Source organism: Canis aureus, chromosome 29 (assembly GCF_053574225.1).
Source record: "Canis aureus isolate CA01 chromosome 29, VMU_Caureus_v.1.0, whole genome shotgun sequence".
In the NCBI taxonomy this organism is placed as follows: domain Eukaryota; kingdom Metazoa; phylum Chordata; class Mammalia; order Carnivora; family Canidae; genus Canis; species Canis aureus.
The window spans coordinates 7,233,153-7,254,615 of NC_135639.1; the positions used below are offsets into that span (position 1 = coordinate 7,233,153).

General features: G+C 54.9%; 1 protein-coding gene across 1 annotated transcript in view; it reads left to right on the top strand.

Moving 5' to 3' along the window:
- Window positions 1-21,463, top strand: part of FAM53B (family with sequence similarity 53 member B) — a 70,781-nt gene that overhangs the window by 16,476 nt on the left and 32,842 nt on the right. The window contains exon 3 of the mRNA XM_077877286.1: window positions 3,258-4,036. Coding sequence (XP_077733412.1) covers window positions 3,258-4,036 — 779 coding nt within the window. The remainder of the gene's footprint in view (window positions 1-3,257; window positions 4,037-21,463) is intronic.

A 21,463-nucleotide genomic window follows, 5' to 3' on the forward strand; every position in this document is an offset into this window, starting at 1 on the left:
TGTTTGCCATTAAAAAGTAGCTTCTATTCCTGTTTCTTTTGTCTGGTGACCTGACCCAGCAAATCACTTTCTGTTCCCTGAGCAAAGGGGGGAAAACACGAGGGCTAAACATAGCCTCGATTGTTTTTTACTTTTCTTATATTGTACTTCTTCAAGCGATAAAGATAGTAACAATTAATATATTATCTGCCCCTCAGACAGACCAAGTGGCCACCTGGCTGGTGTGGACACACAGTAGCAGCACTCAGTGTTGAATGAGGCTTTGTGTTTCCAGAGCATCTTAGACATCATACCACTAGCCAGACCCTGGGTTGCTTCACCTGTAACTATCCATGGCCTCCGCAAAGCAGGAAGGTTGAAGGCAGAGTCCCGAGGTTGCACCTGCCTGGCCAAGGAAAGGTTACTGGTGCCAAGGATAAAAGACAAGTGAGACCAAATGAACACCCCGGGCCTGCCCTGCAGCTTTTATCTGTGCGTTACCCACTCCTTCCTCTACCCACCTCTGGCTAAGGTCAGCTGTGTGCCAGGCTCCATGCTGGGCACTGAGGGGCCATGCTGGGTCTGTGCTCGAGGGCTGTGGCTCAGTGGAAGCAGACCTGTAAACGGATAATTTAGGTTCAGGTGACATCTGAGCCATAAGATTGAAAATCAGGCAAAGAGCTGTGGGCTAATGTGGAGAAGGCATGTCTACAGAAAGGGTGATGTTTGACTTGCCTCTTAAATGATGAGGAAGAGACCTTCGCTGGAAGGATAAAGCAAGAGAAGAACAGTCCAGGCCTTTGCAAAGGTGTAAGGATGTAAAAGAGCTAGTGTTTTTGCGGCAGCTGCCGATTCACTGCAGACACGTTGCTTTCGCATTGAACTGGTGGACCTGGTTGAGAACTGACTCTTAATCGTCCCTACAGCGAAGGAGTCTTACTGTTAGAGTCATAGAGGCTTACCCTTCAGTGGCGTGGCCCCCTCAGGCGAGCAGGAGCACGTTAGGGTTAGCCGTCCAACCCCAGTCCCCTCTGGGGATCTGACAGCCACCCTAAACACAGAACTCCCACCTCCTGTGCGCTCCTGCAGCTGCTTCATTAGTCTTCCGTTTTATGAAGAAGACTCTTCAGGACAAATGAGGAGTGTGCTTTATGGGCTGTTTGAGGGATGGTTTGGACTCTCCCTACCTCTTGTCTGACTGCTGATGTCACAGGAAGTCCTCTGTGTCCCGAGTAGAGGGTCTGGATGGCAGCCTAGAAGGTTTGCGTTCTTTCTGTGAGGCCACGGCAGCTGCAGTGGGGACAGAGCACGACAGGCATGGGCCTCAGGAAGTTCTCTGGGAGCAGTGAGTGGGTGAGCCTGGATGAGGGAGCCTGAGGGGTCCTGTCACGAAGCACCGAGGTCACGAGATGGCCACAGAGGAGGAAGGGCACTGCCCGATGAGAGGGACTGAATCTTCGGGCCCCCGTTCTCATTACTTCCCTGGATTTGGGGACAGTTCCAGGGCAGCAAAGATCTTCTGAGGGTGGGATCAGTTCTTTTTCATTTCATGGGTTCCCCAAGGCCTGGGACAGAGACTGTCCTTAGTAAGCAGGGTCACTGTGGCACCATGTTGGGGCCTCACTGCTCTGTGGCTGGGCCCGCTGGCTCCCTCCTCAGTCAGCCACATTCCTGGCCCGCCTGACGCCTCCATGCCTTGTCCCAAAAGAGAAGTTGGTGGCCAGCGTTATTCTAAGGGAACTCCCTGGAAGACCAAAGGAGCAAAGCCAGTGGAGGCTGGGGTCATAGGACCTGACCCTGGCATAGCACCAGTGGGCTTGGTGGCCACAGCCGCCACATATTTGGAAATACATTTGTCCTTACAGAAAATGGAGAAGCTGCAGCAAAACAAAAAGCCGGAGGGGGTGGGGGAGAGAAAAAGTGTGTGTGTATCAGCCAGTTCTCTCCCATTTATCCAGGAACACTTTGGTTTATCTTCTTTTAATCATCACATATAATACACATTTTACAAAGTAGGAATCATGCTATCTATACACTTTTCCTATTCTGTTTTTAGGCTTAGAATTATTACATCATTAACATTTCTCTGCATCATTAATATTCCTTGAAACTGTGCTGTTTTCATGCTCCATGTTCCTACTTGCCTGCTCATTTATGTCGCCAGCCCCCGACCGGAGGGCGTTTTGTTTACCATTTTGCTGTCAGTCGTATCACTTTGTTGTTGTTGTTGTTGTTATTTAGGGTTTAATTTATTTATTAGAGAGTGCAAGCACGAGGGGCAGAGGGAGAGGGCGAGTGGGCTCCCCGCTGAGCAGCGGGTCCTACATGGGGCTGGATCCCAGGACTCCCGAGATCACCACCTGAGCTGAAGGCAGACGCTTAACCAACTGAGCCACCAGGTGCCCCCCGCCCTACGTGACTCTTTAGCAGAAAAACACCAAATATAGTTCTTCAGTATTTCACTAAAATAAAGGTCTGGCTACAAAGTCATCGTTTCCTCAGGCTTAGCTTATTTATTCACGTGTTCGAGTAGAGACCTGAATACGTGAGTTTAAATCGTACCCTTACGTCTGTGCAGGCCAACCCAAGCTCCTTACAGATTTGAACTACTTCAGCGTCCTCGATTTCAGTGAGAAACCAAGAGAAGGCAAGGAAAGTGCTCTGTGATTGGCAGCCACTCGTCACAATGATGATGATGTTGAGCGTTTTGGCGGAGGAGGCATACATCAGTACAGTTTCCAGTTTCTGTTGTCAGCAAGTGTTCTAGAGATGGAATTCGGATGAACTAACCGGGCGGCCCTGCCCGCTCCATTTGACCTTGACCCTCCCGAGTCCCAGAGGATTCCCCTTGGTGGTGGTCTCCTACCGGGACATTGGGCCTCAGCCCTGAGAGAGGACGTAACAGACATCCTGCCTCCGCTGCTGCAGGCCGGGGGAGGGCTGGGGCAGATTGGTTTCCCACCTATAAGATGGGGAAGCATTTGGGTGGAAACTGTCGTTGGACTTCCCTGGGAGGCAGTATGGAATGTTGGAAAGGGAGCCACGCCAGGAGGCCTGGGCAGTATGTGCATCTTGGGCCTCGCTCTGCGCCTCAGTCAACACCGTGGGATTCACATCCCTGCTCTGAGACTCCGTTTCTCGTCCATCTTGGACCTCATGGTTTTCAAGGGCCTTCCTGGCTCTGAAACCCTGTTTAAAATGGGCTCTTGGTGAGGAGATAGAGGGCTGGCATGCAGGCCTTCTCAAATCCTGTTTTCTCTTTGTCATTTCTGAACCAGAAAATGACAGATGGCGAGACCTGGACAGGAAATGCCCCCTTCAGATTGAGCAGCCGAGCACCGGCATCTGGGAGTGCCTGCCCGAGAAGTGTCAGGATAGCGCTCTGTGGCACCGAGAGGCCGCCACTGCCTGCGCAGTGACCAACCTGATCAAAGACCTCAGCCTCAGCGACCACAACGGGAACCCCTCCGCGCCCCCCAGCAAGCGCCAGTGCCGGTCACTGTCCTTCTCCGATGAAATGTCCAGCTGCCGGACATCGTGGAGGCCCTTGGGCTCCAAAGTCTGGACTCCCGTAGAAAAGAGACGCTGTTACAGTGGGGGCAGCGTCCAGCGCTATTCCAATGGCTTCAGCACCATGCAGAGGAGCTCCAGTTTCAGCCTCCCTTCCCGGGCCAACGCGCTCTCCTCACCCTATGACCAGGCAGGATTCCACCATCGATTCGGAGGTCAGCCCTGCCCAGGGGCGCCAGGCTCGGCGACCTGTGGACAGGCGGGCGACATCTGGAGCCCCGACCCGAACCCTGTGGGCGGGGGCCGGCTCGACATGCAGCGGTCCCTGTCCTGCTCCCACGAGCAGTTTTCCTTTGCGGAGTACTGTCCACCCTCAGCCAACAGCACACCTGCCTCAACGCCAGAGCTGGCCAGACGCTCCAGCGGGCTGTCCCGAAGCCGCTCCCAGCCGTGTGTCCTTAATGACAAGAAGGTCGGCGTTAAGCGGCGGCGCCCAGAAGAGGTGCAGGAGCAGAGGCCTTCCCTGGACCTTGCTAAGATGGCACAGGTAAGAGCCTCAGCCATGCGGGAGGCATCACAGGGGCATCTGGGTGCTTACGGGAGCCCCTGCTGGTCCTGGCACATCCCAGACAAAGGTGGGGTATCAGTTTCAGTAATGCCCAGGAGTGGGTTATAATTCCTTATTTTTTAAATCCTATTCAAAGAAAGATGAAATCAAGGTTTGTTTGTTTATTTTTTTCCTTTAGTATTTGTTTTTCTCTGTTTAAAATCAGAGATGCTCTTTTCTTGTGAACACAGTGTTAGTGGTGTAGGAGCAGACAAATGGTGAGAGGTATGGTGTTGGGGGGCGGGAGACCATTGTCCTCAAACACTGGTGATCCCCTTCTAGCACTTCACTGGAGCCTCTGTCGCAGGAACCCCTCTCTGCAACACAGGCCAGGACTCAGTGTCACTCAGGTTATGCTGATCTGGAGGTCAGGACTGTGGGTCATGGTTTCAGAGGGTAAGAGATGCGGAGAAGCACTTACTGATATGATTAAACTGTCAACAACACGAGACCATCAAGAAATTTTGATTGCCACCTTTGTAATCATCGTTGCTGTTCACCGTAGGTGAGGCCTCCAGCCATGGGCCGCCTCCCTTGCACCTTTATCATCTGTGTCTTGGAGCCCTGCCTTGTGCTAACAATGAGCTCGGGGCTTGAGTTGAATGAGACGGACATGGAGAGAGTACGCGGTCTCCAGGACAGTCTCGGAGCCTGATTGCCACCTGTGTTGGGTTCTTACTGAGGGGGCCTGAGGCTGTGAGCATGACAGTGAGGCTTGGGGAGGCCCATCCCAGGAAGGACGGTGGGTGTGGTGGGTAGGATGCAGTCTCTCTGTTCTGTGTCTAGGGGGCCCTCAGCTCCTTCGTGCCACTATTTGACCATCGTCTTTGCTGACTTTGTTATGGAAGCACTGGTGGCCGCTGGGTGTTAAGGTGTTAAGGGACAGATCCCGCGTGGCCCATGCAGTGTGTGGCCGCTTCTGGGGCCACACGTGTCTGCTCTTTTGTGGGCATGACCACCTTCCTTCAGCGCCCAGAGCTGTTTTTCCAGCTGGGCCTCCTTTTGCTTTAGAATAAAAATGCCACTTCTGTTGATGGCAGTTCCTTCTCTTCTCCAGTCCCCCTGCCAGCCTGGTGGTTCTCCCCCCCGCCCCCAACACACACACACAGGAGGGGCAGGTGTCTTGAGTCTTGAGCATAGACCTGGCCCCAGAGTGCAGGTTGTGTGGCCCTTTGCTGCAGAGCCGGGCCCTGGCCTGGGGCAGCTGGAGGACGAGCCCGTGACGTGCTCCGCCTTCCCCACGTCATTGGGGCTCACCCAGGAGCAGACCTCACCCTGCCCCTTGTTGTCCAGGTCCCACCTTACCATCAGTGCTCCAGGAGTGTCCCTTTCCTTTTCCTGCATAACGGACATTTTTTGCTTTACCAGCTAGACAGGGATCAAACACGTTCATTTACGTTGGATGTGCAAATGGGATTTTTCTTCTCTGGAGAAATTTAAGTAGGTAAAGAGGCTGGAAAGGTGACAGATGTAGGTGACTTCCTGAGGGAAACCCAGAGCCCCGAGTTCTGGGTACGATAAACGGCTTCAGTTAAATTTTTAACGTTGAGCTTATTTTATTGGCTAATAAGCTAGATAGGTAATAAAAACAACTTACACATGTTATTCTGTTTTACTGCCCACCAGTTGGAGTAGCAGCATTGGCATCGGTGGAGACATTTCCCGTCCTCACTTGGGTAGAAACTGTTTGAAAATATATTGCTCGGTGGGGCTGTGCCCAGATGTGTAGATTGCTTCATTGGCTCCAGGCAGACCTCCAGGATCCTGGGGAGGCCGCCCTGATTGTGCCTGCTTTTCTCTAGCCAACGCCTGGGGAGGGCAGAGTCCGGGACAAGTGAAGACGGGGCCCCTGGGAAGTGTGTATGCCAGGAGGGGGAGGCCCGAGCCCTGGGGATGGACCCTAAACCACCTTGTCCATGCCTCTAGAGCCCCAGCCAGCCCTCTCTGCACGGGACCCTGCCTGCTCTGGCTCCCCCACTGGATAGTTCATGGCCTCACAAAGTGGACCTTGCTTTTGCAGGAGCCTTGAAAGCTAGGCCTGAGGCAACCCCAGTGCCTTTGCAGAGAGCCCTCGATCCACGTGGAACATGTAGGACCCTGTGCCCGGGAATCCCATGAGCTGAGCCTATCACTGGCACACAGACACCTGTCCACGGCCAGGTGACAGCTGATGTGGGACTGCTGCCCCCAGATATGAGCCTCTGTGGGCTGTGGCTTTCTCAGTATTTGTCACTGCTGGGAGGGAGCAGGGTCTGCACAGCTGTGGGCAGAGAGGCTTGAACCCAGGTTCAGCACGGCTCTGTTTCTCCAAGCCGGATCTTGAACTCTTTTTCATGGGTCTTGTGATCTTGGTTTATAATATTCACTTATTTGCAGGGGGTGAAGGTTCTAGTTGAGTATTTTTGTGACTGAGCCCCTTTGTGTGTGTAGATCTGGGACCAGGTGTATGAGATTGTTGCAGAGTGCCTTTTCGGTTAGACCTTTGGAGTCACTGGGAGTTGTGACAAACCCCAGCTTCCTGGAGGCGCTGCCTGGGGCTGGGGTCTTCAGGGCTCAGAGCACACCTGCCGGCATGGGGATGAGCACTCGGAGCTTTCCTCTGGCCGTTAGTCAGGGTACCCGGAGCAAGGGGGTACTCAGAGCCCCTCTGGCCTTGTCCGTCCTAGCCCCTCCTCCTCCTGGAACATGATGTTCACTTGTAGATCTGCTTTTGGGGGCTGGGGGACATGGGCAAATCAGAAGACCTCCAGATGAGCGGCGGGAGGCTGGCAGCCCTGGGCAGACTGCTTCACATGTCTGTGCAGCAGCTAATACCACAACCACTGCTGCTGTTGCTGCTGCCCTGGGACTGTCGGGAGGAATAAGGGAAACTGTGTGTGTGTGTGTGTGTGTGTGTGTGTGTGAGAGAGAGAGAGAGAGAGATGTGATAACATGTACGTGTGTATCTGTGTCTGGATGTGTGGATGTGTGTATACACAAACCCATGGGTCCATCTGTATCTATGGAGACGTCTGCGTGTCTCCTTGCCTGTCTGTACACACACACACACACACACACACACACACACGACCTGGTGCCCTGGCTGGTGCGCAACGAGTGCTGACAATTACTGTTAGCGTTGCTGCTGCACATCCTGGAGGGAAGACGTGAGCCTGTTGTAGACGACTCCAGAGGTGGACCTAGGAGAGAGAGTGGTGGTCCCAGGAGGCACCCTCCGTGCATTAGAAGGTTCCATGTTTCCTATATTTGCCCATTTCTTTCATTCTGTTTCCCCCACCCCCCACCGTTTCTGTCCTTGCCATTTACTACTTCTCCTTGTCTGTCTTCTTGCCTCATCTTTTTGAAATGGGAAGGAGGCCTGCTCTGCAGCTCAGCCCAGCCCGTGGGGAGCCCTGTGCTCCTCAGAGCCAAGGGTTGTGAAGTGGTGACCGAGTCAGAATCGCTGCCGCCAGAGGAGGTGGCTGTGTGCGAGCATTTTGCCTCATGCTTGTCACCCACGGAGCTAGGTAGACATGGTCCCAAGAGCCCACCAGATGCCCTTCCTCTTCCCAGCTGCATCTCTGGGCACAGCTGTCCAGCCGGCTGGCAGCAGTGGCCCTCTCGCGTGGTGAGGCTGGGGCGCCGGGGGTCCGTGGTTACAAATTGATTTCAGACTCTCTGTCTTTGCTCACGTCTTCTTAAAACCTCAATGCCCAGCTTGTGGGCAGGGATGCCGAGCGAGGCTGCAGGTGCCCCAGCCATCTGGCTCCTGAGGGTGCCCAGTGGGAGAAATGCCGCCAGGAGCCAGCCCAGGAAGGGCAGCCCCGCCCCGTTCATTGTCATCGCAACCACTCAGCTCACGGAGCAGCTGCTTGAAGGCAGCCCAGAGGGGCAGTCGTGCCCGCCCCTGCCCAGGCCACATTTTGCTGACCTCCCTCTCAGCTTTCCCCACGTGACCCCTTCTGCCTGGTGTTTTATGTGAAGCCGGAGCCTCCGTTTGCAAAATGACAATGTGTGCCATTGAGAGCAGGCCCAGCTTGAGCATATGAGTTGTTTACCAGCAGGACTTCTGCTGACGTGATTAGTTACTGCTTCTTTGAGACCTGGCTTGACTACCAAGCACTGGTTGACTCCCAGCGAGACCTGAGCTATGCATGGCCATTTAGACACAGATCACATGTGTGTGAGCAAAGGTCTCAGAAAAAAGCAGCAGTTAAAAAGATTACCCACGGAATGCCGCCTTGCCCCTGGGTGTCACAGCCTTTGCTGTCTCTTTAACTCCCGAGCCGGTCAGCTTGCAAGAGCAACAAATTGTATTTCTCAACAGTGCTTCAAACAGAAGCGAGACATTTGTGAGGAGGGGTCGGGATGCTGAAACAGAGGTTTGATTGATCACAGCTGCCCACACACTGAGTCCGCAAGCCTCCCGGAGCAAACCCCCAAACAGGCAGCAACTGTTGTGCTAGCAGATGTTTGAGGGGCCCGGGAAAGCTGGCCGGGGGCGGCTTGGGCAGGGCAGAAGCACGAGGTGGAAAGTCTTCTGCGGGCTGATCCAGGATGAGTCCAGGAGACAGGTCCAGGAGAGCTGGGTTGGCTGGGGCTGTGGGGGCTCTGAGGGGTAAGGAGCTGCTGCCAGAGCTGTCGGAGGGCTGTCACAGATGCTCCTCAGTAGCGTGTGGCTTGTTGGCAGGGCGTCCCCGGGTCAGCCTTCCACGCTCTGCCCCGCTTGCCAGTGGGGGTTGCCTGTAACAAAGGAGTGGCTCTCAGCCACCGTGTGGGGTGGCTCGTCGTACCCCTGGCTGCACGACCTCCCCGCTTAGGCGGCCCCAGCAGTCACAGCCCGCCGTGCTTTTCCCTGGCAAAGCCCTGGGCTCAGGCCTGGCTTGCCCACGCCAGCCAGCCACTGTGCTGGGTCTAGTTTCCTGCGGCCTTGCACCCGTAGACCCTTCCTGCTGGCATGGGGAACCGCGCTGACGGCAAACAGAGGAACTCAGGGATGGGCGGCCCCTTACAACACAGAATACAGACAGGCAGGAGGATCTGGTGAAGGGCGGTCACAGAAAGCCTGGGATTTCTAATTGGAATGAAACAAATGCTAAATGTAAAGGCAAAACCCACTGTGAACACATGGGAGTAGTTGCTTCTGATGAGGAAACAGTCGGGACAGGCTTGAACAAAGGTCTTCCTCTTTAAGACTTGGATCATCAGAGGGGCGCCTGGGTGGCTCCGTTATTTCAGCTCAGGTCCTGATCTCAGGGTCATGGGATCGAACCCCACATCGGCCTCCACGCTCAGCACAGTCTGCTTCTCCCTCTGCTCCTCCCCCGTCTCACGCAAGTGCTCTCTCATTCTCAAATAAATAAATAAAATGTTAAAAAAAAAAAAAAGGCCTTGGACCATCAGAAGGGTGGTTGGCAAGGGATGGCAGCTCTGGGTGCTGACCCAGCAGGTCTGTTCTGTGCTCTCGACAGATGTTGCCGGTCAATTGTAGCAGTGTTTTGGTTGGACTAGGCAGGTCTTAGACTCCCGCTCCATGATCTGGGCAGCCCCTGCTGAGAGATCTGCTCGGTCAGTCTCGTCACTTGAAAGTGAGGCCCCTCGGGGTCCAGGGGAAGTCAGTGACTTGTCTGAAGCCACATGGTTCCCTAGGACGCTGGGAGGGCTGGAACCTGGGCCTCCTAACTCTGGGTTCAGCATTCCTCCTGCTGCTATGATTTGTCCTCCGAGAGGACAGCCCCATTGGCCTTTCCAGGTTGGCGACCCCTACGGGACCTAGAGGGCATGGAGGTGAAAGCGTGAGCGCTGGAGTCAGAAAAAGGCTCAGTTTCCCTTTCTGCCACGTTTGAGCTATGTGCCTTGGGCAAGTCCCCCTCTGTAAGCCTCCATTTCCTTCTCTGTAAAATGAGAAAGGGGACCCATGTTTCTCATGGGTGAGGGGAGGAGTCAGGAGATGTGGATCCATCCAGTGGTCGGCACACCAATGAGCATCAGAGGTGCACCCTGTGGCCTGTCTCCTGCTGCTCTGGTTCTGGGCAGTTCGTGGGGCTTGCCAATCCTGGGAGAGGTGGCGTCGGCGTGAGGCCAGGGTCCTGCCAGTGGTGGGGCGGGGAGGGCCGAGCCAGAGGCTAGTTTCAGTTCTCCCCGGGGTTTCTCTTCTGTCAAAATAGGCATGTCAGTAACACTGCAGCACCCCTGACGGGTATTGTCACAATTCAAGGAAACCCCTGTTCAGACACTTGGGTCGCTCTTTGCTGTCCCTGGTTGCAGCCACCAGGTTGCATAAGCAATCCGTTTAAGGTCACTCGGATTGGGGCCGAGTGTTGACACAATAGCTTTCATCTCCCGGGAAAAGAAAAATAGAAGGAGTTCAGCTGGGGACATGCCAGGGAGTCAGCTTTTAGTGCCACTTGGTGATTTTCCACGCTTTAATTGTGAGCCTTTCAGAGCCGAAAGGTGTCTCAAGATGTGAGGCAGCAAAGCTCTGCGGTGCCCAGGGCTGTCTGAGGGCCTCCGCTTTGGATGCCAGTTGTCCAGATGGGAGCCCCTCTTGTTCCCCGGACATGCCTGGAGCATCCTCAGCTGCCAGGCCCTGCTCTGGTCCTGGAGGTCGCTGCACCTGAGGATGTCTCTCTAGTTCCCTCTCCGTGGAAGCCAGAGTGGGAAGGGGCTGTTGGCCACGTGGACCTTGCCTCTTTGATGCTTCAACTCCAAGGAGATTCTTTGTCTCTGCCGCTCTGGGGTCCTCAGCTGTATCGCTGCTCCCCAGCAGAGGGCCTGGAGCCCAGAGACTTGTGTGACTTGTCGGAGGGTCTGAGTTGCCTTGTTGAGGTGTGGACCTGGGGCTCTGTGACTCCAAGGGGGGTGTTTACTTGATCCCACCTGGTAGATGCTTCTCATATCACAAGGGAGTCAAAGTGTGGCCTGTCATTGGAAGTGTAGCTGCGTTTAGAGTTGGAAGACCCCGGTTGAGACCCCGTTCTGCACCCCGCTGTGCTGTGACTGTGAGCCCTTGGCCTGCCTCTCTGAGCCCTGGGTTTATGACCACGTGTTCTTCTGTGTAGGTGCAGCCAAGAGAGACTGCAGCTTCCTGGGCCCCTCCCCGGGGTCTGAATCAGTAGGTCTGGGCCGGGACCCCCAGTGCCAGGGTGTTTCAGGAGCTCACCAAGGGAGTGGTGGGGTTTGGGAGCAGCAGAGCTGAGCACAGGCCCAGCCTGGTGGCTTTGCAGAGGCCAAGGATGGGCTTCTCTCATGTGGAGACAGCACCAGGACTCAAGGCCCCTCAGTCAGGAGGTATTGGGTCAGCCTGGATTTGCAAAGGTGTGACCTAGAGAAGGGATTCAAGAGCCCGGTTTTCCAGCCTCTGAGTTCTTGAATGGCCCCCTACTGAGTCATTGTGCCAGCAGAGCAGTGGCATCCCCACTCTATGGTGAACCTTCCCCAGCACCAGAGAGGGCTTGGGGTTGACTTATGCTGAACTGGGGACATAGCTACCTTAGATGTGTCCACAAAAACAGCTAACGTGTAGCGTTGGACATTTGTGAGGCAAGTCCTTATGTGTGGGTTCTTAAAGGCAACTTCTGAGTCCCTGTTCACCATCTCAAGTCTTGGGCTGAGGGCAGAGTGACTGACCAGGAACCCAGTGTGAGTGTTAATGCCCTGTCCAGATGCTGTGTGTGCTGGGTGTCTCTGGCCTGTGGTAGCCTTTGAAACGGGCCTGCCTTCCAGAGAGTGTTCTCACAGCACGTTAGAATCTGCCTCATGAAGGAAATAAGCCACGAGGCAGCCCTGGAAGGGCTCGAGGATGAGGTGGGTTGGTGGGAGGCCCACAGGAGAAGCACAGGTGCAAGGGTTGGAGTCAGGAAGGGCCTGGGAGGAGCCCCAGTGTGGCTGGAATAGAGTGGAGGAGGGCAAGGGGTCCAGCACAGGGGCCTCCCTGGAAGGCACTCTGAAGTCCTCTGGCTTTATTCTGAGTGCAGGGAGGGGAGTGACAGTACCCCAGAGGAAGCTCCATCAGGTGGGGTGAGCAGCAGACTGAGGCCCGTGCGGGGACAAGGGGCCTTGGGCAGATGATAGTAGACGAGCCAGGGCAGGGGCAGTGCGCGTGTTGATTTGAGTCAGAGGCTCAGACATCCTGGAGGTGTACAGCAGGACTGCCTGGTGGCTTAATCTTGCTTCCAGCTCACCCGAGTCACAGACCTCACTGGGCAGAGAAGCCTTCGCCTTAATCCCCGAAAACAGGTTCCTTTAAACTACTCAGGTTAGTGTGTGCTGGATAGAAGTCTGCTTTGCTATCTGACCTGCGGCCCTCACTTTGCCAATATGTCTTCTCGATCTTTTCTCAGTATAAGTGAAGCCTAGTCGATCACCACGATTCATTTGGTTTCCACAAGCATCCTCAAAACCATCCCACCCCCAAAACCTTGCATCTCAGTGCTTTGCCACCCAAGGCCGGCTCTCCCTGCTGTTGAAACTTGACCCCTGCCCTGTCCCCGGACCTCTGACCCCTGTGCCGAAGCTTCTCAGTCCTTGCCCACTTGAAAATGGGTGCCTCTCTGGACGTGGGCTGGAGAAGGCTGAGGTCGCTTAGGGCCACAGGATTCTCTTACAGGTTTGAGGGCTTGTCACACTGGATCGCGCTTCAGCTGTGCCACATCTGGCCTGTTGACAGCAGCTAGGGAAGCAGCTCTGGAAAATGTGGTGTCTGCGATGGCCTCTAGAATCTACTATCAGAGCCTGGGAGCCCAGCCCAGCCCAGAAGGATGCGGGGGAAAGGGATGCTTGACGGACCTAGGAATTATGCCACTCCCTGCCCTCTTCCTGCTTCCTTAGTGGGGATGTTGGGGGAATGCCTCCTGGGAAGGAGCGGCAAGCCCCTGAGAGAGCCCCAGGGAGGGCCAGAGACTGGGAAGCACAGAGAGGTATCCCTGAGGAGGACACGTGCTTAATTGTGAGCGGGGCCCAGCACTGACACGTCTGACACATGCCTGTGCCTTTGCCCTGTGCAGCCACTAGCTTCTGCGTGGCCCTCACAGGATGGAAGCTCCATTGTCCCAAGCATGGCTGCAACATAGAAGATCCCCTGTGGACATGGGCCATTTATTTATAACATTCTTGCGGTATCAGCCGTCCTGAATTAACTGCTTCTCCCAGCGTCAGGCCACAGTTGAGAATTAAAGAAAACAAATGCCACGCAGGAGGGCAGACCCTCTGCTGCAGCCCGCAAGCCAGCGGGAACTTGGTTTGACTGCGCTTGGAGTGGGTGGTGATTGCCGATTTATGGCCAAATGGTTAACAATGCCTCCTTTGAAAGTTGGGCGTAGTAGGGCTCTTGGATGACTCCTTTCGGGGAAGGAGAAGGGTAGCTTTCTTTTCTGTCTTGGAAAACAAAAGAAATGTTTGGTTCCAGAATACAGCGCAACCGCCAGAAGCTCCACTCGCAAGCAGTAGTGGTGAGCTCACATGGGTAGTATGTCGCAGTAGGCCACCAGGCGCCAGCCCTTTCCCTGAGATAGTGCAGGGCCCTGTAATGCATTTAATCTGCGTGGAGCGGGTGGTAGTGGTGGTGGAGGCTGCAGCTGCTTCCTCGCCAGAGCTCTGTGCACAGAGAGTGTGCAGAAGGCTGCCTGGAGCGGCCAGGGCCCCGGCGGGGGACAGAACCCACCCGTATGTCCACAGAGAGGTCACCGTTGTTAATTGGGTTTCTGGAGAACTGAGAAGCCAAGACGTGAACACCAGATATGATGGAGGAAGCAACTGCAGGAAGCTGCTCCCACCCCGGCGAGGGTGACAAAGGGAAGAGGCTGTGGTTCTGCAAGCTGCAGCACTTGGAGGCCACAGGCCCCAGGGCCTGCCGGGACTGAGGACAGGAAGCTTGGTGGAGCTGCTTCTGCGCATGTTGGGAAAGCTGCAGGCTGCAGCAGCTGCCGTGCACGGGATGGAGGGCCCTGCCGGGTCAGGAATCAGGCCGGTGACAGTGACAGACACGGGAAACAGACAGGAGGACACAGGGCCCCCCTCCCTCCTCCTCCAGTGCTCCTGTTCGCAGAGCCTCAAGGGGAGCAGATGGCAGAGTCCCCCCCCCCACCTGCACCCCCTCCCCCGGCTCAGAGGCCAGTGGGCCTGGAGCTGAGCCCCGAGCTCTGGGATCTCCCAGAGCCGCTGTGGGCACGCCTGCCCTCTCCCTGCCACGCAGCTCTGGGCAAGCATGGTCTCTCCTCCGTGCCACCTAGCATCCCAGAACTAGGGGTGTGTTCTCACTCTTTTCCGCTCTTTACCTCCTTGTCCTCCATGGTGTCCGATGAGTGCCTGTACTCAGCTGGGCTCCGACGGTATCTCTGTAAGCCACACACAATTACCATCTTCATATAACCTACTTTCTAGAAAGACGGGTGAATAGTAAGCAACAGGCAAGAAAATTTTAGGTGGCAGTAGATGCTGTAAAGAAAATAAAACAGGCAGGTGCGATGTGGATGCCCGATGGGAGAAGAGGGGGTGGATGTGGCCAGCTCCAGGTTGGAGTGACAAGGCAGCCAGTCAGGAGGTGACCTGATGACGAGATGCCTTCAGCCATGCACAGGTGATGAAGGAGAGCATCCTAAGTAGACGGAAGGGCAAACACAAACATCGGGAGGTGGGATGGGCTTGGCGGGTTCAGGGCAAAGCCAGCTGTGATGGGGGTCCTGGCGGGTGGGGGGTGTGCAGGAGGGGCTGTGAGGGGTCGGCATGGCTCAGGTGAGCCTCGCAGGCTAGCGGGAGTGGGTCTGTGTGCTGAGCCCAGAGAAAAGCCATCAGGTGTTTGAGAAAGGATCGGATGTCATTTGCTTGGTCCTGGACCCTCTGAATCAGCTGCCTTGGGGATCTGGTCTCAGAGTGCACCTGGGAGACCATAGCACTGGTCAGGGTAAGAAGGCATGTAAGTGTTCATCAGGGGAAAGAGGAGGATGACCATGTATGTCCTTGGGGAGGCAAACCAAGTCAGAAATGGCTTCCTTTTCCTCTCGGGAACTAGAAAGCCAGAGCAGTGAGACACTGGGACTTTCTACATTGGTTTGGGTCACTTGCCTGGTCAGCCTGCTGCCCACACTGTCCCTTCTCCCTGGGAATGAGGGCAGCATGGGTCATGTCGAGAACCTTTAGCTGGAGACCTGCACCTCCTGCAGCCTGGGCCCTACCCCATGATACTCTGGTGAACACATGAATGTAGCACTCATGGCTCTCGCCACGTGTGGCAGTGTGCTTGCAATGCCTACATGTCCCCGTCCCCACTGCGCATGTGGGCCAGAGACCAGATTTATGTTTGTGTTGTTACGTGTTGTCTCCATTATAGTATTGCACAGTGGGGATTACTGTCCCTTTCTGCAGAAGTGACTGAGATTCAGAGTGGCACCCAAGCTCACGGCCTCATGTGCCTGTAAGGTCCATGCTTGTCCTAGTTTCCATCTGCATCAGGGGCCCTTGGCAGAGCTCAGGGTGCCAGGCCCTTCCCATCCTGGGTGGAGGGTCAGAACCAGTAGGGGCTGGTGTCACGGAGCTGCGGGTCGGCTGGGAGCAGGTCTTCCTTCCTCAGCTCTGGTGGGTCCTTGGTGGTCAGGTCATCCTGGACACGCAGGGCTCTCTGGTTTGAGGACAGTGAAGTGGGCAGGCTGAGAGGTCAGTACCCAGTTCTGGGATGGCAACTGAGCTCTCACATGACATTGCCAGGGGAGCCTGATCTGGCCCCTGCTCCACCAGCTGTTGGAACTGTCTAGACAACCTGAGGTGACATTTGTCACCGTCCTGGATGAAGTAGGCTACAATTGGATTATTCTTGAAATCTGAGACCATTTTGAAGCAGTGACAATGAGCAGTACCCAAATGGGGACACTGATGGTGACCTCGAAGAAGCTCAGGAAGCTGTGTGAGGAGTTGTGGGCTTCCACAGCGATGCCTGTGGCTCGGCATGAGATGGTGTGCGGAGAAAATGAAGCACCTCTCCCTCCGTGGACCTCCCCCACTGCCCCAGCCCCAGGCCCTAGAGAGATCCACGATGCAGGGTGCTGGCCACGAGGCCTGTCCCAGAGCCGCCAGCCCAGAGAAGGGTGGAGACCATCCTTATCCCAGGTTTGGGACCCTGGTGGGGCTCTTCAGAGGCCATGCATCCAGAGCACCTGGCCTTGCCTTTGTTTCGGTCTGCTGGGACCTTCTCTTCTTCTTCCAGGGTTGTAGGTGGAACAGAGGGAAGCCGTGAGCCCCTCAGCCCTTGAGCCTGTGCTGGGAGGGGTATAGAGAGTGCCCTGGTCACAGAGCAGGACTGGGAGGACCAAGGCCCGGTGTCTGCAGAGTTCCATGTGGGGTGTGACTTAATATTTTATAATAGATTCAGTGTTCTAACTAGAGCTCTGCTAGGTGGTGCCCTGGGGCCTCCCAAGCGTGCGTGTATGCGTGTGTGTGTGTGTGTGTGTGTGTGTGTGTGTGTGTGTGGCGGGGAGGGTTCAGTGGTACTCTGTTACGGCCAGTGTCTTCCAGCAGAGGTGACAGTTGTCATCTCAGACCATCTAGACCAGGGATTGGCATACCACAGCCCAACAGGCTGTTGCCTATTCTTGCAAATAAAGTTTTATTGGCACATAGCCACGTCCGGTGGCTGAATTGCCTATGGCTGCTCTCAAGTTAAAACAGATTGGACAGGCCAGAAGCCTAAAATATTTACTTTTCTGGCCCTTTAAGAGAATTATTCCAGCTCCAGATCTAGATGCGCCCGTGCCTTAGTTTCTCCATGTGGAAGGTGGCTGGACTTCATCAGTTTGTTACTGAAAGCTAGTCGTGGGAAGAGCCCTGGTGCTGTTACCCTGGCGGTCAGGAACGTGGGGGTGATGTAACGTGGCCCACCCGATTGTCTAAAGGTCTGCCGAGCCGAAACTTGGCCCCTCCGTGGCCTTTTCCTGTGCTCCTCAAGTGGCAAATAAGAACACGGTGCTGGAGAGGGGGCAGCGGAAAAGGAGTGGCCAGCGCTTGTGAGTTTTGGCTAACTGGGACCCTGGCGTCAGAACAAGTTCAGCATATCTCAGTGCACAAAAGCGTGATTTTTTTTTTCTTTTTTCTTTTTTCTTTTTTCTTTTTTTTTCTTTTTAATGAAAACTGCGTTCTCACAGTGGCGTTGCTCTGGAAGCGTGTGCTGGGTTGCCTGTCCAGCCCCGGCGCTCTCGTCTTTTCCAGGCCGCTCTTCTGTTGCTGCCATACTTGAGAAGCGTGGGCCAAAGTGAGGATTGTTCATTTCCTTCTGCTTTCACTCGCGGCCGGAATTTTCTCCCGTCCCTCGAAGGATTTTGGTGAGGCTGTTCCTCTCAGTCTGGTACAACAAAACTAAGATGCAGTCAGCGAGGGGTGGCCCTGGGGTTCTCATCATGCAAGACAAACCCCTAGAAAGTTCACCCTGGCCAGGGATCCAGAAATCTCTCTGCTGGCCAGATGTGTCCTGGCCCTGGAGGCAGACAACCCGCTCGGAAGTTGCTAGAGGATATTAACTTTGTGGTAACAGAGCTTGGCCCGGTGAGGTGGTTTTGGAGCAGCATTGTGAAATAAGGGAGGGATGACTGCTCTGACATTTAAAGGCCTCCGTTGGCCGTGCTTTTATCCTGCGCTCCACCCCGGACTCGGTCCGCAGAGGCTGGCCTGTTCCAGGGCTGACGCCGCCCCACGCCTGGGAAAGCCACAGCAGCCAGCACAGAGCCAGGAGGCCGTGGCCTGGGCTGGAGCATCTTCAAGGACCCGGGAACGTGGTTGGAAAGTCCTCTGTGTGACCAAGAACCACTTCCACCATTGCTGTTGGCGTCGGCCCTGCTGCGGAGCGGATGATGAGGGAGAGAGGGGCAGGGAGGGGAGGCTGATGATGCGAGGGTACCCGTCTTCCTGGTAAAGAAGGCTGCTCCCTGTGCTGCCCCTGATTCCCACCTTGGGCTGTGGGTGGCCACACGGTGGGCGGCTCTGCATGGACTTTAAGGTTACCTGTAAGCAGAGCGGCAGGAAGACCGGGTTAGGGGTCACCATGTTCCAAGGAGGAGTTTAGCTTCACAGTCACAGGCTGTACTTGTTCTGCAAGTTCTATCAACTAAACTAAGCTCCTCCTGTGTACGGGACGCTGGGGTGAGTGTGCGTCGGCCACTGTCTCTGTCTGAGCGAGGCACGTGCTGCCCTGAGCCCCCAGCTGCGTTCTGGGGCCCTGAGAGAGACCGGGGCACCATGATGAGGCTGCAGGCTCTTCTCTGACCCTCACTGCCACCTGTTGGTTCCGGCTGTCTTGAAGCTCAGGCAGCCCGGGACACGGGTACTGTTATTGTCATGCTGCTGACCACTGGGGACGTGGTAGCAGAGACTTGGCTAATAACTTGGCCCTGGCAGCAGAACCAGTCCCTGGCAGATGTGGGACTTGAAGCAGGGCGGTATGGCTCGGAGTGTGTGCTGAGCCAGCGCATGGCACCGCCTCGAGAGGCCCAGGAAGCAGGGTCCAAGGAAGGAGGGCTAGAGAGTTCACGGGCAGGGTTGGAAGCGTAGGTGGAGGGGAGGAATGCAGTCCTGGAGTCCTGCCACTGGCAGCCTGTGCCCGCAGCTCCCACCCCTGGGTTGTGGGGCGAGGTGAAGGTAAGTTTGTTAGCATGCCTAGCCTGTTGCTAGGAACTCGTGTGCACCTTTGTTCCTGTCTCCTGGGGTGGGCTTTGTGGGCTCTCACTCTGTGCTGGACTTGTGCAGAAGGTTCTTAAAATGAAAAGGTCTCAGAAAGGTGACACCTCTCTGAGCCAAAACGTGCTGTGGTCTCCAGGAGGGGGTGGAGGATGCAGCACTTTGCATCCTGTGTGGGGGCCGACCCCTTGGCAGAGCAGCCTCTGAGAAACACCATTAACATATTAGTGGGATTGGGCATGTGACAACAGGTGGGAGGGGACCTACTTGATATCTGTGCTGGGGTCCGTGGCCCGGAACCCCTGCAGAGGTGGCCTGGGACTTCTGTCCTGAAACCTCCCAGCGTGGCACAGTACAAGGCAGCACTGAAGATGGCCTAGTAGGGTCCCTATTCCCAATCATTCCAGTGTTTTCTTCAGTTGAACATCAAGCAGAGCCTTTTCCCCAGGTGCCTGCTGGCCTGTCCCTTTCCCCAGCCCTGGGCAGTCTGCTGGGTGAGGCCAGGCACTGACTTGGGGGAGACAAGTCACCGGTCATGACCCAGACATCTCCAGAGTGTCCACCCAATTCATGGCCTCTGTACTAATTGTGGTTAGGAGGACAGCTGCTTTCAGTGGCCAAGTAGGAAAAGGGGCAGAGAGAAAGGAGCCCTCGAGGCTGCAGGGAGGCTGTGGGGCAGACTGGCTCAAAGCAGGGCCTTTGGAAGCAGATAGAGCTGGTTGCAGATCTAGCTATGGGACCCTGAGCCTCCATGTCCTCATCTGCGAAGTAGGTATGTCATGGGGGTTAAATGAGGTGATCTCTCTCTCACATTGAGGACATAAGGGCACATAAGACTGAGTTCTTGGCACATAATGATATTCTTGTTGGAATAGGGACAAACACACATGAACTCAAATGATTTCTGGATTTATGTGTATTGTTTCTTCTGCTTACAAAATTCACGCATGTAAAAAATTCAGAGTTTAGAAGGTAAAAAAAAAAAAATTACAGTTCAGAAATGTAAAAACACAGAAAGTGAGATCCTTCTGGAATCTACCCCAGAGGTAGCCATCATTAAATGGCGTGGTTCCCAGTCCTTTCTATAACTGGCTGTGACGCTGAGTGGAGACTCTCGATGGCCCTCCGAGCCCCGGGAGCGCATTGACTCTGCAGGTTCAAATACACTGTGGAGTTATAGGAAATAAGAATTTGTTCTTTTAAAAGAGAAAAAAAAGATGAAAGAAACAGTCCTTATTAAAACAAAACACATGAGCTTAGCACCAATTTCTCACTCTGTCCAATAAGAAAAGCAGACACATAGCGTTAAAAAAAATAAAGTCACCACAAAATTCTTGGCCCAACACAAAATAGAATTGAATTCTTTTAGCCTCTTTGGTCCAAGGTCTGTGGTGAATGTGTTGATTCTCTTGTAGCCTGTGTGTGTAATAATGCAGGTTCCCTTTAGCATCACAGAACACACTCCGCTGGCTTGGACAACATGCCTCCTGTGATTGGATCAACCCACCACCCGTCCAGGGGGGCCCGTTGGCCCAGTGGTGGTGCCAAACAGAGTTTGACAAGACGCTCCCAGGCTGTCTGAGCGCAAGAGCCATTTCCAGCATCAGCCCCGTCCCACAGATTGGGGCAGGAGTGTCTCCTGGGCAGGGCACTCCTGGTGCTTTGGGTTTTGTTCTTTTTGAATAGTCTGCCTGCGTGCTTGGGGAGCTGGCTTGACCAGTTGGCTCTAGCTGACCATTCTGTTTTAGAGCTGTGGTGCCGGGAACACCACCCACCTGCCATGGCCACAGTCCTGGAGCCCAAGGGCCCCGTGCTCATTCAGGACACGCTCAGTTGTGGGGCTTGCTGTGTGTCCACACTGCCTGTGCACAGCTGGGGGTGTGCATTTTGTGTGAGAAAACCCAGAATGCACCTGCATAGTGTCTGCCTCCCAGGCGCACAGGCCTTGCTCCAGGAGCAGAATCTGGGCTTCCACCAGAGTTTCTTTCATGCGCCCGGGGACCCACGTCTGGTCCGTTTCTCTCACCTTCCACTCAGTCTGGAACCTTTCTCTGGGTTCCTGTTGTGTGCCGGGCACCGCTGGGCAGGAAAACTAGAAGCCAGATCCCGTTCCCGCCCTCTGTATGGATTCTGTTCATCGTGGGGCCGGTGCTGTTTGGTGTGTACCTGCTGTGTCTTAGTGTCCTCACCACTAAGGATTCAGTGTGGGGCAGGATGGCCACGTGCCCTGGTCTCTAGAAGCTTCCCCCTTGTGTGGATAGATAGATGATAAGGAGGAGCAAAGATTATGTCATAGTGTCACATACACCTGAAACATGGGTGATGGGGGAAAGATGGGCAGAGAAGCAGAGAACCTTCCATGGGGAGAGGTGGCATGAATGACCCCAGAGACTGAGGCAGGGGACAGGGCCAGGGACTACACCTGGGCCAGCCCCAACTCTACCACTGAGCGGTACCCCAGATGGCGATGGTAAAGTGGTAAAGCCTCCTTCAAGGAGGGACCATTGTCCGGAATCCCAGTGCTGTCGTCCAGAATCCCAATGCTGGTTGGTTCTTCCCCATTACCTTTCCTCAGCATCTGATGTGTCCTCTATTCACTTAAGAAAGTCTGGGGGTGAGGGGAGGATTTCTTGGTGGGGAAAGGTGAGAGAGTGTCAAGTTCAGGGAGCTCCTTGTTTTCCTACTGATGTCCAAGAGGGCTATGGCTTCTGGGACCTTTAATAGCCCAGTGGA